The 22,363-nt window shown below is 37.1% G+C and overlaps 1 protein-coding gene across 10 annotated transcripts in view; it reads left to right on the top strand.

Moving 5' to 3' along the window:
* Positions 1-22,363, top strand: part of VWA8 (von Willebrand factor A domain containing 8) — a 344,595-nt gene that overhangs the window by 300 nt on the left and 321,932 nt on the right. For 9 of the 10 annotated variants that reach the window (XR_010409990.1, XM_064586049.1, XM_045869513.3 and 6 more), the window contains exon 2: positions 13,447-13,524. The exons of the other annotated variant lie outside the window; for it this stretch is intronic. Coding sequence is in view for 8 of the 9 variants with exons in the window: in XM_064586049.1 (XP_064442119.1) it covers positions 13,447-13,524 (78 nt within the window). In the remaining variant the exon portion in view is untranslated. The remainder of the gene's footprint in view (positions 1-13,446; positions 13,525-22,363) is intronic. 10 annotated transcript variants of the gene reach the window in all.

Here is a 22,363-nt window from a genome sequence, read left to right as displayed (position 1 = left end):
GGGAGGGGGGACTGCGCTCCTCTGCACCCCACTGCGCCCCACTCCCTGCTGCGCCGCTTGGGAAGGAGCGCTGCGCGGGAAGCCCAGACAGAGAGGTTCACGTCCCGGTCTCGCGGCTCACTGCTGTGTAACGCGGGGCCAGGCGCTTGCCCTCTCTGGGCCTCAGTCTGTAGTCCCGAGGGAGCGGCGCTAAGGTTTCTGATGACCCGGAATAGTGCATTCCCCTTCCCTCACTGTTGCTTTTACCCCCACGATGCTGATTTGGATTACAGTACTCGCTGGGGTTCACGCAGCAGCCCTCAGGAATTGTTGAAACCTGGACTTGACCTTGCCTTCCGAGTCTCAAGGGCCTGGAAGCCGGGTTGTGTTTTGTTCCAGCCAGGGCTAGTGGCGGCTTAGAAGAGTGCATTCTCGCCAAGGATCCCATTGTCACAGTGTTTTAAACGTATACACAAGCCTTTCTAACTTTTCCAGGGGTTTTCCTTTCTCACAGTGCTCACATCTTATTAGAGCTGAAAATCACGACTTAAGTTTAAAACTCACGACTGTACAATTGAATAATTGAGACCCAGAAGGGAAAAGTGACTTAAGGAGATCACATAGCTAACTAGTGACTGCTTTAGAATCACGTGCTCTGATTCCTAAGCTCAGTTTTTGGTTTTTTGTTTGTTTGTTTTGCTTTGCTTTGTTTCTGTTTTGCTTGTTTGTTTGGATCTACCAGAGCTGGTTTTAGGAATCTTTTATTGTTGTTGTTGTTGTATGTTGGAATTAGAGCATTTGTGCTGGTTAAGGGGAGGGATGTATGTTGTTGCTGCTCTTGAATGGCAAAGTGATTCTAAGCAAGATGTTGTCAGTGTCACTGTTGCTTAGAATAATGGAGGTTTTTACTATGAAGTTGCAGGTTTCATTGTTCCTCTTGCAACTCTGCCCCAATAATTTTCCTTGCCAGGAAGTTTAGGTCCCATACCTTCCATCCATCCATCCATTCATTCATTCATTCATTCAACAAATGTTTTTTTTCTTTCTCCTGTGTAGAGTTGTGATTTCAAATTTTGCCCCTTTATCGGTTATTGTGACTTCTATGGTGTTTGTTTACCTGTTAGAGGTTTTTGTTTGTTTGTTGCTTCTTTGTCCTAGAAAGCAGAGAGGACAAGGGTAGAAGTGCAGCATAATCTTTAACTTGGGCTTTGGAGTGAAACAAACAGGTTGGCGTTAAAAAAATGGGTTGGAGTCCATTTTTGCATTGTCTGGATATGGAGACTTGAGGGTGGGTTACTTAATTTTGTGTCCCAGGTGTCTTTTTTTTTTTTTTTTATGTTCAGTTAGCCAACATATAGTACATCATTAGTTTTTGATGTAGTGTTCAATGATTCATTAGTTGCATATAACACCCAGTGTTCATCACACGGCAGGTGTTGTATCCCAGTTTTCTTAACTGTAAAATGAGGATAAGGAGAGTACACTTGACAGGATTGTTCTGAGGATTTACTTATTTCATGTAATTCCTGCCACATATTAATGTTCAATAAAAGTTAACTTCTTTATAATTCTTAGAATATGTATTTTCAGCTATACGAAGGTTTTTCTGTTTCCTTGGCTTTAGGTGAAATTGAAACCAGTTATTTTAGGTCTAGAACTGTCAGAACTAGCTGGGTAGGCATATGGAAAAAAGTTAATTGATATGAACTTAAAAAAATTGTTCTTTGTACAAGAATAATACATGTTGATTATAAAAACATTAAAAATGTCCTCAAAATTATGTCCTGCAAATCAAAGTACAGGGTTTGCTTCAAATGTGAGACTCATGAACACATTACAGACAACATATTAACTTCTTAGACTCAGTCACTGACCCTAGCAGGATCATATCACAAGGAATAAATTGTGCTAAACCTACTTGCCTTGCTGCTGCAAGGTTGAAGGTAGGAGGATGGTGGATGAATGTAGTTGGAACCTCACCAGAGATATGAATTCTATTAAGAACAATTGAGAGCTAGGGGCACCTGGGTGGCTCAGTTGTTAGGCGTCTGCCTTTGGCTCGGGTCATGGTCCCAGGGTCCTGGGATTGAGCCCCACATTGGACTCCCTGCTCAGTGGGAAGCCTGCTTCTCCCTCTCCCACTCCCCCTGCTCATGTTCCCTCTCTTGCTGTGTCTCTCTCTTTCAAATAAATAAATAAATAAATAAAATCTTTAAAAAAAAAGAAAAGAACAATTGAGAGCTAAGTAAACAGGAGGCAAGCTCTTGGCTACCCTGGGACGTAATGTTGGCCATCAAGTTTGGAGTGTCTCAGTTTGAACCAGAGGTCATACACAGATAAAATAAAACCACAAATAGCACTATGCTGCGGTGAGTTACAGTTTAGGTTGGAAAGATTCTCCCAGCTGCATACACACGTGACCAGTAACTCATCTCTCTGCATGTAACTGACCTTGCTTGCTAGTAGTTTGGAAACAGAGCAACAAGGTACATAAGCAGTAGATTGACATCATATACTGTTCTTATCTCTCCTGGATTGTATGTATGTCTTATTATATTTGTCTTTATATTCCTTTTGGTGCCTGTCAACATTTTGTACCTAATAATAAGCACTCAGTGGCTTATAACGCTAAAATTCATACAGAGAAGGAGCAGGAGAGGCTGGGATTGCCTTGTTGGCTTTCAAGATAGGAGCTTCATAAAGCCTTGTAAGCAGAAGGAGGAGAGGGTCGTTTATGTTAAAAAAAAAAAAAAATCCCCAAACCCACTGCTTTTTATCTCTTGCTATTGGATAGTTTAAGTATCCATAATTTGTAAGTTCTTTATATCTTTATACTTCAATAAATAGTATTGTCTCTTAGTTTTAGGAACAAAGAGATTTACAAGGAGGTTAGCAACTGCAAAGAGTTCTCTTTTTTTAAAAGATTTTATTTATTTATTTGTCAGAGAGAGAGAGCACAAGCAGGGGGAGCAGCAGGCAGAGGGAGAGGGAGAAGCAGGCTCCCCGCTGAGCAAGGAAACCCGATGGCCATCCTAGAGTTTTCAATAAAGATTATTGGTGTTTTCACAGATGGAGCCAAACGAATTGGTTCAGTAGGACTCTGACATTAAACAGGTTTAGATATACCATAGAGCAAGATCAGATGATAAACTTGGGAACATAACTGTATAAATCTACCATGACATGTTTAGTGCTGTCATTTAACACCATTGTTATTAAAAGGATTCACTGTTCTGTCTTTATGACTTTGTGTATGAAATACATTTGTTTAAAGAAATATTTAAAAATACTTTTTGTGCAGGAAATTTATGTTCATTGTAGGAAAGTGAAATACAAATCCCTTAAGACCTAATTCTCCCATGCAAAGTCGTAATTGTCAACTTTTTGGTATTAACATTAGCAAATTTTGTAAAAATACATATAATATCTATTTGTATAAATATGTATTTCTTTTCTAAAAAATGGGATCATGTATGTTTTATAATTTATTCTCACTTAACCATTATTGTGAACATATTAACAAAATGATAAATATTGCTATACATGATTCTTTTAAGTATATATTAAGTTCATGTATTTATCCATATAATTTATTCTACCAGTTTCCCATTCTTAGACATTCAGGTTGTATGTATGTATGTATTTATTTATTTATTTAAGTAATCTCTACACCCAATGTGGGGCTTGAACTCACAACCCCGAGATTAAGAGTCGGATGCTCTACCGACTGAGCCAGCCAGGAGCTGCAGGTCGTCTATTTTTAAATATATAAAAAGTGCAATAGACATCCATCCATGATGCATTTTTTTTGTGATTTTAAGATTTTATTCTTGGGCTACAATAGAATTAATGACTTTGGGGAGGGGAAATAGAGAACTCTTGCTCAACTGAGAAATATAGTGTAAAGGGAAAAACTGCACTATGGTTTTAGATCTGTATTTACTGGGTATTGAACTTTGGGGAAATTATTAACTACCCTGAACCTGCAGCAGGCTATTGTGACTCTGAGGACATTGTGACCCTTGTATATTAAATAATTTAGCAGTAAGATCCCCAAACAGTTGTTACCTAATAAATCGTTAGGAAGACCTGTGTTAGGAACATGCAGACTAACCTGGAATTTGCTGATATATTTGGTTTTCTCTTGGGTCTAATTTTTGTATTAAAAAAAAATGGTGGGTGCCTGGGTGGCTCAGTCGTTAAGCGTCTGCCTTCAGCTCAGGTCATGATCCCAGGCTCTTGGGATAAGTCCCACATAGGGCTCCCTGCTCCGCGGGAAGCCTGCTTCTCCCTCTCCCACTCCCTCTGCTTGTGTTCCCTCTCTCTCTGTTGAAAAATAAATAAAATCTTAAAAAAAAAAAAATGGTGACACTAAATCAGTGGTTCTTAACCAGGAGTGATTTCCTTTCCTCGGAGGAAAATGTGCATAGAAAAACATGGTTCGCATAGGTGGGAGGTCCAATGGTTGTAGGCTAGATACAGGATGTTCAAATATTTTTAGGGTTCTCTCTGCCTTTCCCCATGGTTCCCCCACTTTCCACTCTCCATTTGTTGGATTTGCTTTTTGCCGTATTGGTTTCAGCATCTGCCAGGATTTCTTCAAGTAGTAGCAGTGATAGCCTTGCTGACAGCCCCAGATTTTGATCGTCCTTATAATTCACACTGTTAGAAGAGAGAACATCTTTTCCTGTGAGCTCCGGCAAAAATCCAGGTGAGAACAGTTATTGGCCAACCTTGGATCGTGTGCCTAAACCAATCACTGTGGCCAGATGGTGGAATGTTCTGGCAGGGGTTGTGCAGGATACTTACTTCTGGAGGTTTTGGTGCAGGGGTAAAGGGTGGAATGAGTGGTACCCTACCCAAACCAAATGGGATGGGTTTCCCCACTGGAGAGAGGGATTCTATTGTCAAAAGGGGAAAGAATATTGAGCAGGTAAAACAAAACAGCTGTCTGCTAAAAATCAAGTACATAATATCCAAAGGAGTTAGTAGAAGAATAAGTGTTATTTAAAAGATATTATTAATTATTGTTTGAATATAGAAATTATTTTCCTACAAACCTTTGGGAAATTCCTTTAAATTAGGATCATTGCAAGTGATAAAAGCAAGCCTTATTACTCTAAATGAGCCTTAAATTTAATTTCCTTTGGGAGCTTTTATCTTTTGGATTCTTTTCAGGGCTTTTAATTTTCAAGTCCATACTTTCCATGCCTGAAAAAAATATATATCATTTTATTGGTAGTAGTATTTATGTGACAGTTTGTGCTATACAGAATTTAGGTTAATCTGAGTTATGTGTGGGTTTTTTTTTTTTTTGCATTAATTGTAATAATAAATGTAATTAAATGTTAAGAGCATATTCTTTTTTTTTTTTTAAAGATTTTATTTATTTATTTGAGAGAGAGAGAATGAGAGAGAGCGAGTACATGAGAGGGGGGAAGGTCAGAGGGAGAAGCAGACTCCCTGCCGAGCAGGGAGCCCGATGCGGGACTCGATCCAGGGACTCCAGGATCATGACCTGAGCTGAAGGCAGTCGCTTAACCAACTGAGCCACCCAGGCGCTCAAGAGCATATTCTATAACAGTCTGTACTTGTTAATTCCTTTTAGTTATTCTAATAATTTCCATTATCTTATTAACTAAAATCTTTTTTAAAAAATGATTGCACTTAACTAAAATAGTGTATTTGAGGAATGGTATACATTAGTTTCTTCTGCCTAAGTTATGTTACCTATTGTGTTATGATAAGTATCTTCATTTCCCTTTAGATTAATAATTATACTACTTCATTCAAATGAATTTTTTACAAATGACTTGATTTCTGAGCATTTTGAAAGGTAGGCTGTTCTCAAAGAATACAGAAAATCGGAGAGCTGGGGCTTAAAACAATACTCAATTAAGAAAATAGTATTTAATTAAAAGTTATAATCATTCATCTATTCATTTTTCAAACATTTATTGAACACCTGCTTGGTTTAAGATACTATTTTTGGCACTATAAGTACAAACGTGATTAAAACTTAGGTCCTGCTCACAAAATGCTATGGCCTTATAGACTGAACAGTGATCTTCAAACATTTTTCTCACTTATCTCCTAAAAGGATTTTGCAAATATGTATCCCTTCGTATACCTAGAAATTTTCCCAGTAAGAATAAATAGTTGCAGAGTATGGTGTTTCCAGTGTGTTGTAAATATTGACATTTAAAACAAAAATTGCTAACAGTCAAAGTGTATCTTTTGGGGCGCCTGGGTGGTTCAGTCTTCAAGCGTCTGCCTTCTGCTCAGGTCATGATCCCAAGGTTCTGGGATCGAGCCCCACATCGGGCTCCCTGCTCGGTGCAGACCTTCTTCTCCCTCTCCCACTTCCCTTGCTTGTGTTCCCTTTTGCTGTCTCTCTCTCTCTGTCAAATAAATACATAAAATCTTTAAAAAAAAAAAAAGTGTATCTTTTAAATGGAATCAGAATATCCTAGTAATTTGTTAGCCACTATCTCTGTTTTGAAAAATAGATAAAAAGCTCTTATTTAACTGTCAGAAAGTTTACATTATTTTTTTATCTCCTTGAATTTGTATTCCAATTTCAATTACATTTACTCCTCATGATTTTATCTAAATATTTTTTTCTTGAAATGTTTTGTCTTTATCATATTTTTCTGCAACAAAAAATGTCTAATGTTAAAACATGTCTGTCATTACAGTTATTAAAGCAGAGTTGTTCACAAGAATATCAATATGTTTCAGATTTCTAAAAAACCTAAAATTTTATGGAAACATACCTGTTAATAACATGAGTGGTGCTTTCCCCCAGTTAAATATTAATTAGTGTAATTAATAGTCCCTAATTGAATATTAATTACTGCTGCAATGTAAACAATTTTGATATACCAGTATCACTCAATTCTTCATAGACTTTTTACTTACAAGCCAAAAATAATATGTTGATTAATTATCAAAAATGTTATTTTTAGTGATCTATCAACTGACAACTTGATTATAGCCTTTTCAGTTTTGTTCAAAGCAAAGAATTGGAAAGCACTTGACTTGCATGTAGAGTCGCTAACCTAGCCAGTAGAATCACTCCTGCCTCCGTTTCTGGAAGGTTCGCTAAGAAGGCATTACCAAAATTTATCAGATGGCTATGGTTATTTCCTCACAAAGAGGCTGCTTGTTTAGTTTAATGTACTCAGAAAGAGTTGATAAAATTAACCTTTCATTCATCAGACCTTTGCCAATACAGTATTTTTTTGAGAAAATGCTTTTATCATATGTTTAAGTACATTTTTTATCAAATTTTAATTTTCATAATTAAAAAGGATAATCTGTAACTATCAATTCAATCAGCTAAATTAGACTTTCTGGCAGAAAAAAGTATTTTTCCTTTCAATTCAAATGACTGTTGATGTATATTTTAAGGAATGTTTTAAAAGCCACTGAAAGATGAATTACTGGCCACATTTTATAGGCTCAATTACTAAATACAATAAAGACAAGAATAAAGGAATCTAGTGGTTACATATTTAAATTACCTATTTCATAATATATGGTCATGCAATTTTGTTCTTTAATTTATACTAAGTAATGTAATAGCAGTTAAAATAAGTTATTTATATAAAGACTATGGTAGAAGGCATGGTATTGTTCTATTAAATGTGTAGTGAACTTTGTTCATGGGCTTTAGAGTACAATTAAAGTCATGTATAAAAATCAGAAATAAATTCATCAGTTTTAGACCTCATGATCAAATTTTTGACATTTTATTTAGTGAAATGAAAACTAACTGATTGAGAAACTAGTATAGAACATTTTCATAATAAGAGTTAGAAAGCAGCCATTTATAAGATGAGGAATGACTATAATTGGAATGAATATTTCATGACGACATTTGAGAAATTTTTAACTACATTTTTGAAAGATAAACATCTGATCTGAAAGAAACATTAAAAGTTTTCTCTGTGGTTTTTATCCAATGTATTGTGAAAATTTTAGTAGTATTGAAAACTATTTCAATTACTTTAAAATGGATCAGCATCAATTATATGTACTGCTTTAGATGTTCAGAGGTGCCTTTGTGTGTGTGTGTTCATATGAAGAGTATGTTCTCAAGATAAGTATTGAGAAAAGCTGAAAAAACAGCTTACCTTTAAGTATGTGAAAAGCCAGTTTTTGAAGCTTTCTTTGCTTTGCACACAGAGCTCTCCCACCTTGGATTATTTGACAGTATTAACTCTCACTTCCCTACTCTGCTCTGTACTATATCCGACACAGGACAACACAGGCCAAAATAGACCAGCCATTTCTAAAGCTACTCTTCGCTTTTAGTAGGAATTTATAAGACATGAAGAAACTATTCCTAGGCAGGTGTATGTTGATTTGAATAAACTTTAAAAGAGGCTTCTCCTAAACCATAATGTAATATGTCTCATTTGTTTAGTCCCCTGGAGCAATGCAGCATCCATCATAGAGAAATAAGTGGGAGGGCTCCTGAAAGAGCCTGTGGGAATGGAGAACCTGCAGGGCCAGTTCTCAGTCAGATCAGTGTTAGGGAAGAACACATGGAAGTGAGGATCTGAAAAACTGATCTCCTTAAGATTGCCGTGCTCTGTACCCTTAGAAAGTGTGTACCCTATGAAACAAATAATGCAATATATGTTAAGAAAAAAAAAAGAAGAAGAAGAAGGTAGTGGGAGGGGAAGAATGAAGCGGGGGAAATCGGAGGGGTAGACGAACCATGAGAGACGATGGACTCTGAAAAACAAACTGAGGGTTCTAGAGGGGAGGGGGGTGGGAGGATGGGTTAGCCTGGTGATGGGTATTGAGGAGGGCACATTCTGCATGGAGCACTGGGTGTTATGCACAAACAATGAATCATGGAACACTTCATCTAAAACTAATGATGTAATGTATGGGGATTAACATAAGAATAAAAAAGTGTGTACCCTAATTTAAAGACATTTATTGTAGAGGTATAATAGTCAATAATTGTAATACAGTGTGAGAAACATGAACCAGATACTATGCTAGCAGAAAGACAGGAATGGGATTCTTGGTGGAGGTGGAGAGCATGCAAAAGGAAAAGTTAGGGAAAGTTCAATGGGAAGATGAGGATATTTGAGGAGTAGTTGTCTGAAGTGAAAGGGATGTGAGAAAGATGTGGAAGGCCTTTCAGGCCAGGGAATAAAGCATCAGTCACTGAGATAGGAATATAAGAGGTAGAGCTGGTTGGAGATGGTTGGACAATACACAACAGAAAATCTAGAGTTCCATTTTTCTTATGTTAAAGTTATCTCTGGAATATGTTAAGTATCATGTCCAGTAGCTTACTGATCGGTATGGAACTCAGGAGAGAGATCTTAGCCAAAGGAGACACTTAAGACTTTAGTTGTACAGAGGTCAGAGTTGGGACATTGGCATGGATTAGATGATTCAGGAAAAGCATAGCATGGTAACAGAAGGTGGCCAAGAATATCACCGTTGAGGCAGGAAGGACAAATGTCATTTTTTTCTCTTTGCCTGCAGCAGACATGACTAATTGATCACTACCCTATTTCTTAACAAGTCTAATTTCCATTGTGATTGCTTTGGATCTTCAGAAGCCTTTTGCTTGATTCCCAAATGTTCAAAAGACTTTCCAGTTATCTTTTTGTTACTGATTTTTAATTCCGTTTTAATCAGAAAACATACTTTGTATGATTTCAGTCCTTTGAAATTTATTAAGATTTGCTTTGTGGTCCAGCCTAAGATCTAGTTAGTGAATGTTTCATGTGCATTTAAAAAGAATATTCTGGGGCGCCTGGGTGGCTCAGTTGGTTAAGCGACTGCCTTCGGCTCGGGTCATGATCCTGGAGTCCCGGGATCAAGTCCCGCATCAGGCTCCCTGCTCGGCAGGGAGTCTGCTTCTCCCTCTGATCCTCTTCCCTCTTGTGCTCTCTGTCTCTCATTCTCTCTCTCTCAAATAAATAAATAAATAAAATCTTTAAAAATAAATAAATAAATAAAAATAAAAAGAATATTCTGTCCTTGTTGGATATAGTGTTCAGTAAAGGTCATTTATGTTGAGTGGTTAATAGTATTTTCAGATCTTCCTTATCCTATTTTCCAGTTGATCTTAGCCAAAGGCTGAGAAATGATTCTTAACTTTCCTATCCTATTTCTTTTTCTCGCTCTTCCATCAGTTACTGAGATATATATTAAAATATCGAAATATGATGATGGATTTATCTCGTTCTACTTTTTTTAGAACTTTTAAAAAAGATTTTATTTATTTATTTGAGGGAGCGAGAATGAGAGAGAGAGAGCGCATATGAGAGAGAGGAGGGTCAGAGGGAGAAGCAGACTCCCTGCTGAGCAGGGAGCCGGATGCGGGACTGGATCCAGGGACTCCAGGATCATGACCTGAGCCAAAGGCGGTCGCTTAACCAACTGAGCCACCCAGGCGCCCCTCGTTCTACTTTTAGTTCTGTCAATTTTTGTTTCATGTTTATCCCCCAGCTTACTCCTTGCCAGGTCTGACTACCATTGATTTGCTGTGTTCCTCCACAAAGGGTCACAGTTCCTTTTAGGAAGCTTTCTACTTACTCTCTCTGCTTGCACTAGGCTCCTTCAGGCCTAGTGGTGGCAATGGCTTTCTGTTATTGCTAGTCCCGGGACACTGCGCTATCCTTGCTGGTTTTCTTAAACTCTGCCCCACCTTCACAAATGGTTCTTTTATTATACTCTCCTCAGTTACTCAGTTTGAATGTACCGTCTGTTTTTGCTGGGGCCCTGATTGATAAACGGATATGTTTAGGAAAAGCATTTCAGTCAGTCGGAAAATCCAGTGCAAAAACCTGAAATGAATATGTGTCTGACGTGTTCAAGGAAAAGTGAGGAGACCAGGTGGCTGGAGTAGAATAAGTTGGGAGGACACTAGCAGGAGATGAGGTAAGAGAGGAAATGGGGGAGCCAGATCAGAATAGCCTTTGGGGCCATCGCAACAATGAGGATTGAGTGAGAACTTGCATTACTTGACTCCTATTTTATTACTATCACTGTGGCCACTCTGTTGAGAATAAGCTTCAGGGTGCAAGAGTTGAGACCGGAGATCTGTCAGTAGGTGAGAGTTAACACTGTTTAAATGAGAAAATGAGTTTAAGTAGTAATAAACCTCTCAATGGCTTGGGTCAACATTGTGGTGGTAGAGAATGTGGTGAGAAGTGGACAATACTAGATATATCTTAAAAGACAGAGTCTGTGGGATTTTCTGAGGAAGTGAGAGAGAAAAGTTAAGAAGGGCTCCAAGATTTCTGGTCTGAGCCCCTGGAGGGATTAAGTTGCCATTAGCAGAACTGGGGAATACTATGGGTAGAGCACATTTTGGTGGAAAGATCAGAGGTTCAGTTTTGAATATGTTAGGCTTAACATATGTTAGGCATCTCAGTATCTGTTGGTATCCATCTTTGGAGTTCTGTGGTCTGGGCTAGTGGTACAAATTTGAGAGCCAGGAATATGTTAGTTGCACCGGAAGGTGTAAGACTGGATGAGCTCATCAAGAAGAGGTGGTAGGTGGAATAGAAAAGAGGCTAGAAAAAGAGAAGTTGAGGAGAAGAGGAAGAGCAAGCAAGGAAGACTTGGAGTCATGGTGAGGGAGGAAGGAAACAGAGGAGGAGAGGGACCTGGGAGAGGGAGGGAGAGGGAGAAAGAGGTGGAATCGCCTATGGTGTAAGTCTTGAAAGGAGGCAGGGCCCCGACTCTACCCTGGAAAGTCCAGGCAGCTGGGCTGTGTGTAGTAACCTAGGCTTGGCCAGCGAGGTGCCCGGCCCAGGACTTTGAGTCACGATGGAATTATGCAGAGTTTACCACAGTTTACCTGTGCAGGGTCCTTACTAGAAGATGCATCTGAAGACTAGATTAAAGATAAAGAATCATGATTTCTGTAACTTCAAATAATGTTTTCCCAACTTTTCTACAGGTTTGAGAAATATCAAAATGAAATGGGGAAAAAAGTTGTCCTCTGGTCGTGGTGTCCCAGGTGTGGATCTCGTGGTGCCAGGGGTGGTACCTCAGTGAGCCTCTCCCGGGGTGTGACTTTTGTTTGTGTGACTGCTGTGTTTCTCCATTGCCTTCGTGCCATGCTGTGGACTAGTTACCGAGCCGAGGTCTCTTCCAGTAACCCACGCTTCCTGGGAGCTGCCTCACGTACTGCTGTCACAGAAGCTCGGGTGACTTTTTACTAAGCTAGTTTGAGATGGGGTTTCCGCTGGAGCAGTTATATGAAATAACTCGTGGGAACCACAGGTTACTTAGAGTCGAGATTAAATGAAGTAACATAAATAACGTGTCTATAACAATATTTGCCAAATAACCAGGATTCAGTAAGTATTAGCTGATGTCTAGACTACTTCAGAGGAAAAGTCCTTTGACTTACACTCTAAAAATACTTGTTTTCTGTATTAGAAGGTGTACCTGTGTTTTACATGATGTTTTCTCTCAACTTGCCACATAGCTGTAATACATTTCTTTATCTGTAAAATCTTTTTTTTAATGTTTTTTAACAGAGTTACAGATTTCTCACTTGTAAAGCCTCTGTCTCACATGGTTATTCTGGGAATGTATAAAGTACTTAGAAGATCGTAATCATTCAACAAATGTTGGCTGCTTTTGTTATTATTATGATGATATAAAGCCTTAGTCTCCGGGATACCTAAGTAGCTCACAACTGGCAATGCTGAAAGTTGTGTTTTACACAGCTATTTTTCCTAAGTGTCGTTGAGCCCTTTATAAATGAAGTCCCAGGTGCAGATGGGATCAGTATGTCTATTTTGCTGTGGGAGAGAGCAAAGCAGAGAGTGTTTGGGTTAGTCCTGCACTTTAGAAGATCAGCCAGAAATTAATGTTACTTAAAATTAGAATCATGTAGAAGTGGGAACTTTTGCCTGTTTTGCTTGTTTCATGTAGGAATTTTGGCATATAGGCTGGGGCTTTCCTAGAAATACTGCATTTTTGGATTATGTTGCTAGAGAACTTGAAGTTGTATGTAGTAAAAATAAGAACCTATAAGGATGTAAAAAGGTTGTAACTTGTGGTAAAGATGCCACCTTATGGATGCTTTGGATGATCTTAAACAAAATGCATCCTTCTGTATTGTTGTTGACTTTATTAGTATTGCTATTAATGAGAAAATTGTCATTAATGAGAAAATAATTTGATAAAATTCTATTGTACTTCACTTTTTTTTTTTTTTGCTAATGTAGCATTTAAAATATGAATTTCACCAATGCTTCCCTTTTCCATTATATAACTTACACTTTGGTTACAAGTTTTAGAGCATAGTGGTTGACACAGACAGGTGTGTCTGTGCGGCCAAACACAGGCAGATGTGGGTGCATTTCTATAAAGTCCTTCTCTGTAGGGCAGGACAGTCATCGTTGGGAAAGGCATAGTGCATGGTTTTGCCTCTTGTAATGGTGTATTTCCTTATTCTCTTTTTAGGCGATACAGTTAATATTGGAGATGTATCCTACAAGTTGAAAACTCCTAAGAGCCCAGAACTTGTGCCACAGAACTACAGTAAGAAATAGTCGTTTATTTATGAATGAATAACTTTTAACTTTTCATTATGGGGATTTCAAACATATGCAAGACCAGAAAAAAATAGTATAAACATGAGGTACTTACCAGTCAACTTGAACATTTATCAATGTATGTCAATCTTCTTTTAACTGATACCCATTTTTTCTTCTGGAGTATTTAAAACCTATCCCGGACATCCTATCACTTCACCCTTGAATATTTCAGTAAAACATTTATTTTTTCATGTACTATTCTTTCTTTTTTAAATTGGGATAAAATATACATATAATAAAATGCACGGATCTTAAGTATTCATTTGGATTAGTTTTGACAATTTTATAAACTTGTATAACCACCAAGATTACTTTCATCACCTCTGAATATTCTTCTGTGCCCCTTCCCCTCTGCTCTAGCCTGGAAACCAGTGTTCTTTTTTTTTCTATCATGATGGATTAGGTTTGCCTGTTCTTTAGCTTTCTATAAATAGGATCATATAGTATAGTTTTTCTTGGTGTGTATTTGGCTTCTTTCTATCAAGATAATGATTTTGAAATTCATCCATGTTCCCATACTTATCAGTTTGTTTTTAATTGCTGAGTAGTATTACATTGTATAAATATACCACAATTTGTTTACCTGTTCTGTTGATAGACATTTGGAGGGTTTCCATTTTTAGACTGTTATGAATAAGGTGCTATGAATATTCCTGTACAAGTCTTGTAGTCATAACTTTTCACTTCTCTTGAATAAATAACTAGGAGTTGAACTGATGTGTCATAGGATGGATGGCTGTTTAACTTTATAAGACACTGTCAAACAATTCTCCAAGGTAGTTGTGCTATTTTACCCTTTGACCAACAGTGATGTTCTGTATTCTTGCCAACATTGGAATTTCTAGTCTTTTCGATTTTACTCATTCTACTATGTGTGAAATAGTAACTTGTCATGGTTTTTGTTTTATAGCAGCTTTATTGAGATATAATTAGTATACCATAAAATTTATCTTCTTAAAAAAATTTACCTTTTTAAAGTGTACAACTCAGTGGTTTTTAATATATTTATGGAGTTGTGCAACCATGCCCCATCTAACTTTAGAACATTTTCATCATACCAAAAAGAAACCTCGTACCCATTAACAGTCACTCCTTGTTTCGTCCTCCGACAACTGTATACACCCCACCCCACCCCCAGCCTTTGGCAATCACTAATATGTTTTCTGCTTCTGTAGATTTGCCTACTCTCAATATCAAAATCAATGTTTTCTATTAATTTGGGGGAGTTCTTTTGTAAACATCATTTCTTCCCTCCTCTCTGTCTTTCTGGGACTCCCACTATGTGTGTGTTAATATACTAGATGGTGTACCATAGGTTTCTGAGGGCCTGTTAATTTTTCTTCATTCTTTTTTCTTTCTGTTTCTTAGACTGGATAATCTAATCTAATAAATTCAAGTTTGCTGATTATTCTGCCCACTCACGTCTGTTGTTGAGGCCCTTTAGTGATTTTTTTCATTTCACTCATTGTAGTTTTTAACTTTAGAATTTCTATTTGAATCTTTTTTATAATTTCTTTCTTTATTGATATTTTCTAGTGAGATATTGTTGTCATACTTTAAGTTTTTAGACATGGTTTGTTTGGGTTCTTGAACATATTTATAAAAGCTAATTTAAGGTATTTTCTACTAAGTTCAGTGTCTGGCTTCCTCAGAGATAGTTTTATTGACTGTTTTTTTCTTCTGTGTATGCTGTACTTCCCTGTTTCTTTGTGTTACTTACCTTTTTTTTTTTTTTTTTTGTAAAGTAGACTTATTAAATAGTATAATGTGACTACTCTGGACATCAGCTTCCCCTCCTTGCCTAGGATTTAGTTTGGCTCCAGTTGTTTGTTTAATGACGTATGTAGACTGTTTTTCTGAAATCTGTGCTCTTTGTCATGTGCAGCCACTGAAGTTTCTGCTCAGTTAGCTTACTGGCCTGCCAGTAATGGGACAGAGATTTCTTAAATGCCTCAAACAAATCTGTTCTAGTTTTTGACCAGGGCCTGTGTGTGCATGTTGGACATGATTTCCAGTGAAGCTCCAGAGGCAGCTTTTAAGTATGTCTTACTGCTTGTGCAAAGCTTCAGTGTCAGCCAGAGGTGAGCCATTAGGCCCTTCTCGGAACTTTCCCAGACATGTGCATGGCCTTCTAGATTCCTAGACATACACTGTAGTTTTTCAAGCCTTCCTTTGGACATCTTATTCCCAGTTTTTCCTTTTAAGTTGTTTGTTTGTTTGTGTTTTGGTCATCCTTTCGTTAGCTCCAACTTGTTTTGGTGCCTCACACAGCTGTGATGTTAAACAGTTGTTGATTTTTTTTTATTTTTTAATTTTTTGACACACACCCTGGGGTAGTGTTGTTTGCACACTGGGAGCTCTGAGTGGGTCAAATGAAGTCAAATTCTAAAAAAGGAGTTTTTCAGGGAGCTGTTAGAGAAGTCAAGTAGGGGTAGTTTTCTAGGGCTGGGACGGTTAGGAAGCTGTAACCCTGTTCCGTCCCCTTCAGTGGTTGTAGGAGGTTGGTATTCAAGATTACCACAGAGCTGGGGAAAGAGATGGGAACAGGGCAAGTTAAAAGACCACAAAACTTATAGTTCATACTAAGGTTCACCCATTTTTCTTGGAAAAATGCTTGTCAGATTGTTGAAAGTCTCTTATTAATTTCTAGAGTTCTGAAAAACTTAATTTTGATAATTTTTGCCAGGGTTGCCATTGCTTTTATGGATGAGTGGATTTTCAGAGGTCCTTGCCCGGCTATTCCAGTAGTGCAAGTCCTCTCATTGTGGTTTTAATTTTTATGTCCCTGATGAGTAATGATGTTCAAGATATTTTCCTATGCTTATTGGATATTTGTATATCTTTTGTGTTGTATCTATTAAAATATTTTCCTTATTTAAAAAAGCGGATTTTGCCTTTTTATTGTTGATTTGTAAAAGTTCTTCATATACTCTAGACACAAGGCCTTTGTCATATATATGTATTATGAATATTTTTTTCAGTCTCTCCCCTGCCTAACCATTTTCTCAGTGGTATCTTTTAGTTGGCAGAAGTTTTGATTATATACAGTTTATCTTTTATTATGGTTAGTGCTTTATTATGTCTTAGAAATCTTTGCCTACCTCAAGGTTGTGAAGATAGTCTATTTTTTTCTAAGAACTTTATAGTTCTGTTTTATTTTAAAGGGATAGGTCCATTTCATCTCAGTTTTAAAATTTATTGACTTTTTTTTATAACGTAGCCTTTATTATGCTTTAAATATCTGTAGAGTCTATATTGCTATTCCCTCTTTTATTCCTAATATTGGAAATGTGGGTTTTTTTCTTTCTCTAGGGGTTTATCAATGATATTAACTTTAAAAAAATAGTTTTTAATTGTTGATTTTTCTCTATTGTTGTCCATTTGTTATTTCACTGATTTCCACTCTTTACTACTTCCTTACTTTTATTTACTTTGGTTCCTATTCTTTGTCTGTTTAAGGTAGAGGTTCAGATTATTGTTTTTGCCCCCTTTTTCCTGATTTAGTTGTCCAAAGCTGTAAATTTCCATCTAAATTGTGCTTTAGCCCTGCCTCACAGATATTAATATGTTAAGTTTTCATTATTAGTCCATTCAAGATATTTTTAAAAATCACAGATTTGTTTTTGCTCAGGGGTTATTTAGAGGTATGTTTGCTTCATTTCCAGTATTTGGTTTTTCTTTATTTTACAGTTATTGATTTCTAACTTAATACTATTATGGTCAGAGAACATATTCTGTAGAGTTTCAGTTCTTTGAAATTAAAATTATTGAGACTTAACAATCAGCATAAGGGCTCTCTTGGTGAGTGTTTCATGTAAACTTTGAAAAGAATTAGTGTTCTGCTGCTATTGGGTGTTGTAGTCTATAAATATTAGTTAGGTCAGTGTTGACAATATTGTTCAAGTCCTTTATGTTTTTGTTGATTTTATCTACCTCTTCAATCAGCTGCTGATAAAGTGGTATTAAAACCTCTATTATGACTGTAAATTGTAGATTTTTTTGCCCTTTATGCTATTAATTTTTATTTTGTGTATCTCAAACCTCTCTAATAGGTATATACACATTTATAATGTTATGTCCTCTTTATGAACAGTCCCTTTTATTATTACGCAATGCTTCCGTTGTCTGGTAACAGTTTTTTTTCTTCAAGTTTATTTTGTCTGATAGTAATGTAAACCATACCATCTTTCTTGTGCTAAGTGTTTGTATGGTATGCTCTTTTTCATTCTTTTACTTTCATCTAGTCTGTGCCTTTATATTTTAATTGTGTCTTATGAACAGCTTATTTATCCATTCTGACAAGCTCTTTCTTTGATTTGGAATGTTCAACCCTTTTATGTTTAATATAATTATTGATGTAGATGTGTTTATGTCGACCATCTTGATTTTTTTTTGCTCTTTGTCCTCTTTATATTTTTATATACATCTTTTATCATCTTCTTTTCAGAGATAATATATTCCATTTTGTCTCTTCCATTGGCTTTCTAGTTACGCCTCTTTTTCTAGTGTAGTTTGGTTCAATAGAACTTTCTGAAGTGATGGATATGTCCTATATTTGTGCTGTCCAATATAGCAGGCACTAGCCACATGTGGTGATTAACCATTCAAAGTGTGACCAGTGCAGTCAATAAGGAAAATAATTTTAGATTTTATTTAATTTTAAGTTAATTTAAACTCAAATTTAAATAGCAACATGTGACTGGTGGGTACTCTATTGAACAGTGATGCTCTAGGGATTATAATATACATCTTCAACTCATCATAGTCTACTTTCAAATAATAGATCTATTTTAGGAACAATGTGATAACTTTTCAACACTATTCTTTCATTTACCTCTCAGAACCTTGCTAGTCTTGCTATCATATATTTTAATTCTGTATATACTAAAATGCCACAATTTTGTTATTTTTTTACTTTAGGCAATTAATGGAATTTTAAATTAAATACATATGTATAAAATGGAGATGATTTTTAAAGGTTTTTTTTTTTTTTTTTTTAGATTTTATTTATTTATTTGAGAGAGACAGATAGTGACAGAGCTAGCGGGAGAGAGCATAAGCCAGGAGGAGAGGGAGAAGCAGGCTCCCGCCGAGCAGGGAGCCTGACGTGGGACTTGATCCCAGGACCCTGGGATCACGACCTGAGCCGAAGGCAGACGCTTAACCATCTGAGCCACCCAGGCGCCCTGATTTTTAAAGTTTTTAATATTTACCCATATTTTAATGTTTTGTGCTGCTTTTCATTTCTTCCTGCAGATTCAGACATCCATCTGAAAGCATTTCTCTTCAGCCAGAAGAGTTTCTTTTAGCACTCTTTTCCTCCTGTATTTTTTTTATTTATTTTATTTTATTATGTTATGTTAATCACCATTCATTACATCATTAGTTTTTGATGTAGTGTTCCATGATTCATTGTTTGCATATAACACCCAATGCTCCATTCAATATGTGCCCTCTTTAATACCCATCACCAGGCTAACCCATCCCCTCACCCCCCTCCCCTCTAGAACCCTCAGTTTGTTTCTCAGAGTCCATAGTCTCTCATGGTTCGTCTCCCCCTCCGATTTCCCCCCTTCATTTTTCCCTTCCTACTATCTTAGCACCTTTTTTAAATAGCCTTGTGATAGGAATTCTCTCATCTGGTTTTTTGTTTTTTTAAAGATTTTACTCATTTATTTTGAGAAAAGAGAGTAAGCATGAGCAGGGGGCGGGGCAGAGGAAAAGAGAAAGAATCTCAGCAGACTCCCCGCTTAGCACAGAGCTGGACTGGACTAGATCTCACCACCGTGAGATCACAACCCGAGCTGAAATCAAGAGTTGGTTGCTTAACCAACTGAGCCACCCAGGCACCCCTCTTTTTTTTTTTTAAGTAAGCTCCACACTCAATGTGGGGCTCAAACTCACAACCCTGAGATCAAGAGTTGCATGCTCTTCTGACTGAGCCAGCCAGGTGACCCTCATCTGTTGTCTGTCTTAACATGTGTTTTTATTTTGCTTTCCCCCCTCACTGGATATGGACTGCCAGTTTTTTATTCTGTTTTGTTTTGTTTTGTTTAGTACTGTAAAGACATCATTTTATTGTCTTCTGTTTTCTGTTGTTTCTAATAAAAAGTCAGCTGTCATTTTTGTTGTACTCATAGTTGTTACTTGTCCTTTTTCTCTGCCTACATTAAAATTTTTCTTTTTATCTCTTTTTTAAGCTAAAAGTTTGGCTTTGATGTACATAGTTGTGTTCTTTGAATTTATCTTCTTTGTGTTTCTCTCAGTCCTTGAGTCTCTGGGTTAATAACGTTATTTTATTTATTTATTTATTTATTTTTTAAAGATTTTATTTATTTATTTGACAGAGAGAGACACAGTAAGAGAGGGAACACAAGCAGGGGGAGTGGGAGAGGGAGAAGCAGGCTTCCCGCGGAGATCGTGACCTGAGCCGAAGGCAGACGCTTAACGATTGAGCCACCAAGGTGCCCCTCTGGGTTAATAACTTTAATCAATTTTGGAAAATTCTTGGCCATAATTAAGCTAATTGATTTTCTTTTCAGCTTTGTACAGTCTTGGTTTCATCTCATCTGATGATTCATTAATTTCTGTTAATACATTTTTCATTTCTACATCCATTCAGTTTTTCTTTATATTTTCAGTCTCATGCTTGAATACATTCATGTTGTCCTCCTTTTGCACTAGATATTTTAACATATTTTTCATGGTCTAATAATTCTAGCATCTAGGCCATTTTTAGAACTTCTTTTATTGATTTTTGAACATGGATCATATTTTGTTGCTTCTCTGTGTCATAATATTTTATTGTGTGCCAGACATTGTGTATAAAAGAACAGTAGAGACTGAAGTAAATGATATTTACCCCAGAAAAGGGCATGCCTCTTCATCTGCTAAGTCCCGTGTTTGTGGAGGGGGGGGGCGGGCACCGAAGGAGGAATGCTGAGTCAAACTAATATGTGCTTGAGCTGGGACTGGGCTTTCTGTAGAGTAGTTAGATTCCACTTATCTCTACCTTCAAAGGCATTGAGGAAGAGATCAGGACTTTTTCTTTAGTAATGTTCAGCATGTGAATTCTGGTGAGATTCCAGAGCTTTCTTTATGCTTTATAGCTGAATTTCCAGCTCTACAAACCATGGCTAGTCTCTGCTTTATGGCTCCATCTTTGGATTGCTGGGGAGTTTTGCCATTTAGTCCTGTATTCTGCTTTCTCCAACCCAGATCTCTCTTCATGCTGTTGCCCTGCCTCCAGCCTCCAGAGGCCATATTAGTGAAGGCCAAGAGTGCCAAAGAGGTTTTTATCTCAGCTCTTCTGCCCTAACACCGTCCATGAGAACTGCTGCCTTATACGGCATAAAGTTGTGAAGTGCATTGAAGGGATTTCTGTTGCTTCTTCTGTCCCACCCCCAGCCTTCAGTGGGTTATTGCCTTGTATTAACAAAAGGTCCAGTATGCTTCAGGAAGAATACCTCTCAGTTCTTGCCCTGTGTCTGGTTTTTAGTGTGTATCCCTTTGCACTCAGTGAAGGCCAGTGAGGAAGAATTAGTGGGTAGGTGCAGATTCTCTCTGTGACTGAGACTTTTCAGTAGATTAGTTCATCATGTCAGCTTGTGTGTGGCCATTGTAAGTTTGCTATAAGTTCACCTTGCTTCTCCTGATACACCTATGGCGGATTCTTCCTCCTCCTACCATTCTGCCAGATATGTTTGTTAGCTGTGGGTCTCTTCTCTCTTTGAAAATGCTCATTACTCTCTAGAATTTAGTTCATTCAGGTTTCTTTGTATTCTTAGCTGTGTGGTAGGTTTTAAGAAACTGTGATTTTTACAGATCAACTGCCTAGTTCTGGTTGTTAGGTTGAAAGTAAAATTCTCTTCAGTTCTCTTCATCCTAACTGGAAGTGGGAGTCAGGAACATTTATTTGTAGTATTCATTATTTAATGGTTATACCTAATCGTATTATTGTATTGATAGGTAATCTTTTCTGGGGGTGAGACTGGGGACTTAAATCTTTAACAAGTTTTTATATTTACCTAGAGAAAACTTAACAAAATAGATTTATAACACCTTACATGATAATTGAAAACACTCATTTTTTCCCCCTGATTTCTGGATCTTTTTTTATTATGAATGTAGCTAACTTTTATAATGAACTTCAGAAGTGAGGAATAGCAGTGGGAAAACTGTTATATAGTTTGGGTTCTATATGGAAACATCTATTTTGAGGGGGAGGATTATGCTTAAGATTTTGTCTGTACTATTTCCTAGATATGAATTTCTTTTTCTTTCTTCCTCTTCTTCTTCTTCATCTTTATCTTTGTCTTCTTCGTTTCCTCCTCCTCCTTCTTCTTCTTTTTAGATGTGTGAATTTCTATAGTCATTTAACTGCTCTGATTTCCTTGCCAGTGTGGGAACAATCATTTCAACCTTATGGATGATATATTGTAAGGATTGAATCAGATAGCCTATGTGAAATGAATAGGATAATGCCTGGCACATAGTGCTCAATAAATTTGAGTCCCTGACACAACCATTTCCTCAGTCTCCTGATTCTGTTCCTTCTTCCTTCCCATTATCCCATGCTTGTAACACTGTTGAATATGGTTAATACTAATGGCTGCTATGACTCTGCTTAAGAGATACGCTAAAAACATTTTCGTCTTCATTCAGTCTAACTTTTAAAAAATGAATCTGGAGGGGCGCCTGGGTGGCTCAGTCAGTTAAGCATCCAACTTTTGATTTCGGCTCAGGTCATGATCTCAGGGTCATGAGATTGAGCCCTGCATCGG

This window comes from Mirounga angustirostris, unplaced genomic scaffold (genome assembly GCF_029215605.1).
Source record: "Mirounga angustirostris isolate CCGP_5_RB_7025 unplaced genomic scaffold, mMirAng1.0.hap1 SCAF_3, whole genome shotgun sequence".
Lineage (NCBI taxonomy): Eukaryota > Metazoa > Chordata > Mammalia > Carnivora > Phocidae > Mirounga > Mirounga angustirostris.
Note: the sequence above shows the minus strand (reverse complement) of the source record. Positions and strands in the feature narration are given on the sequence as shown.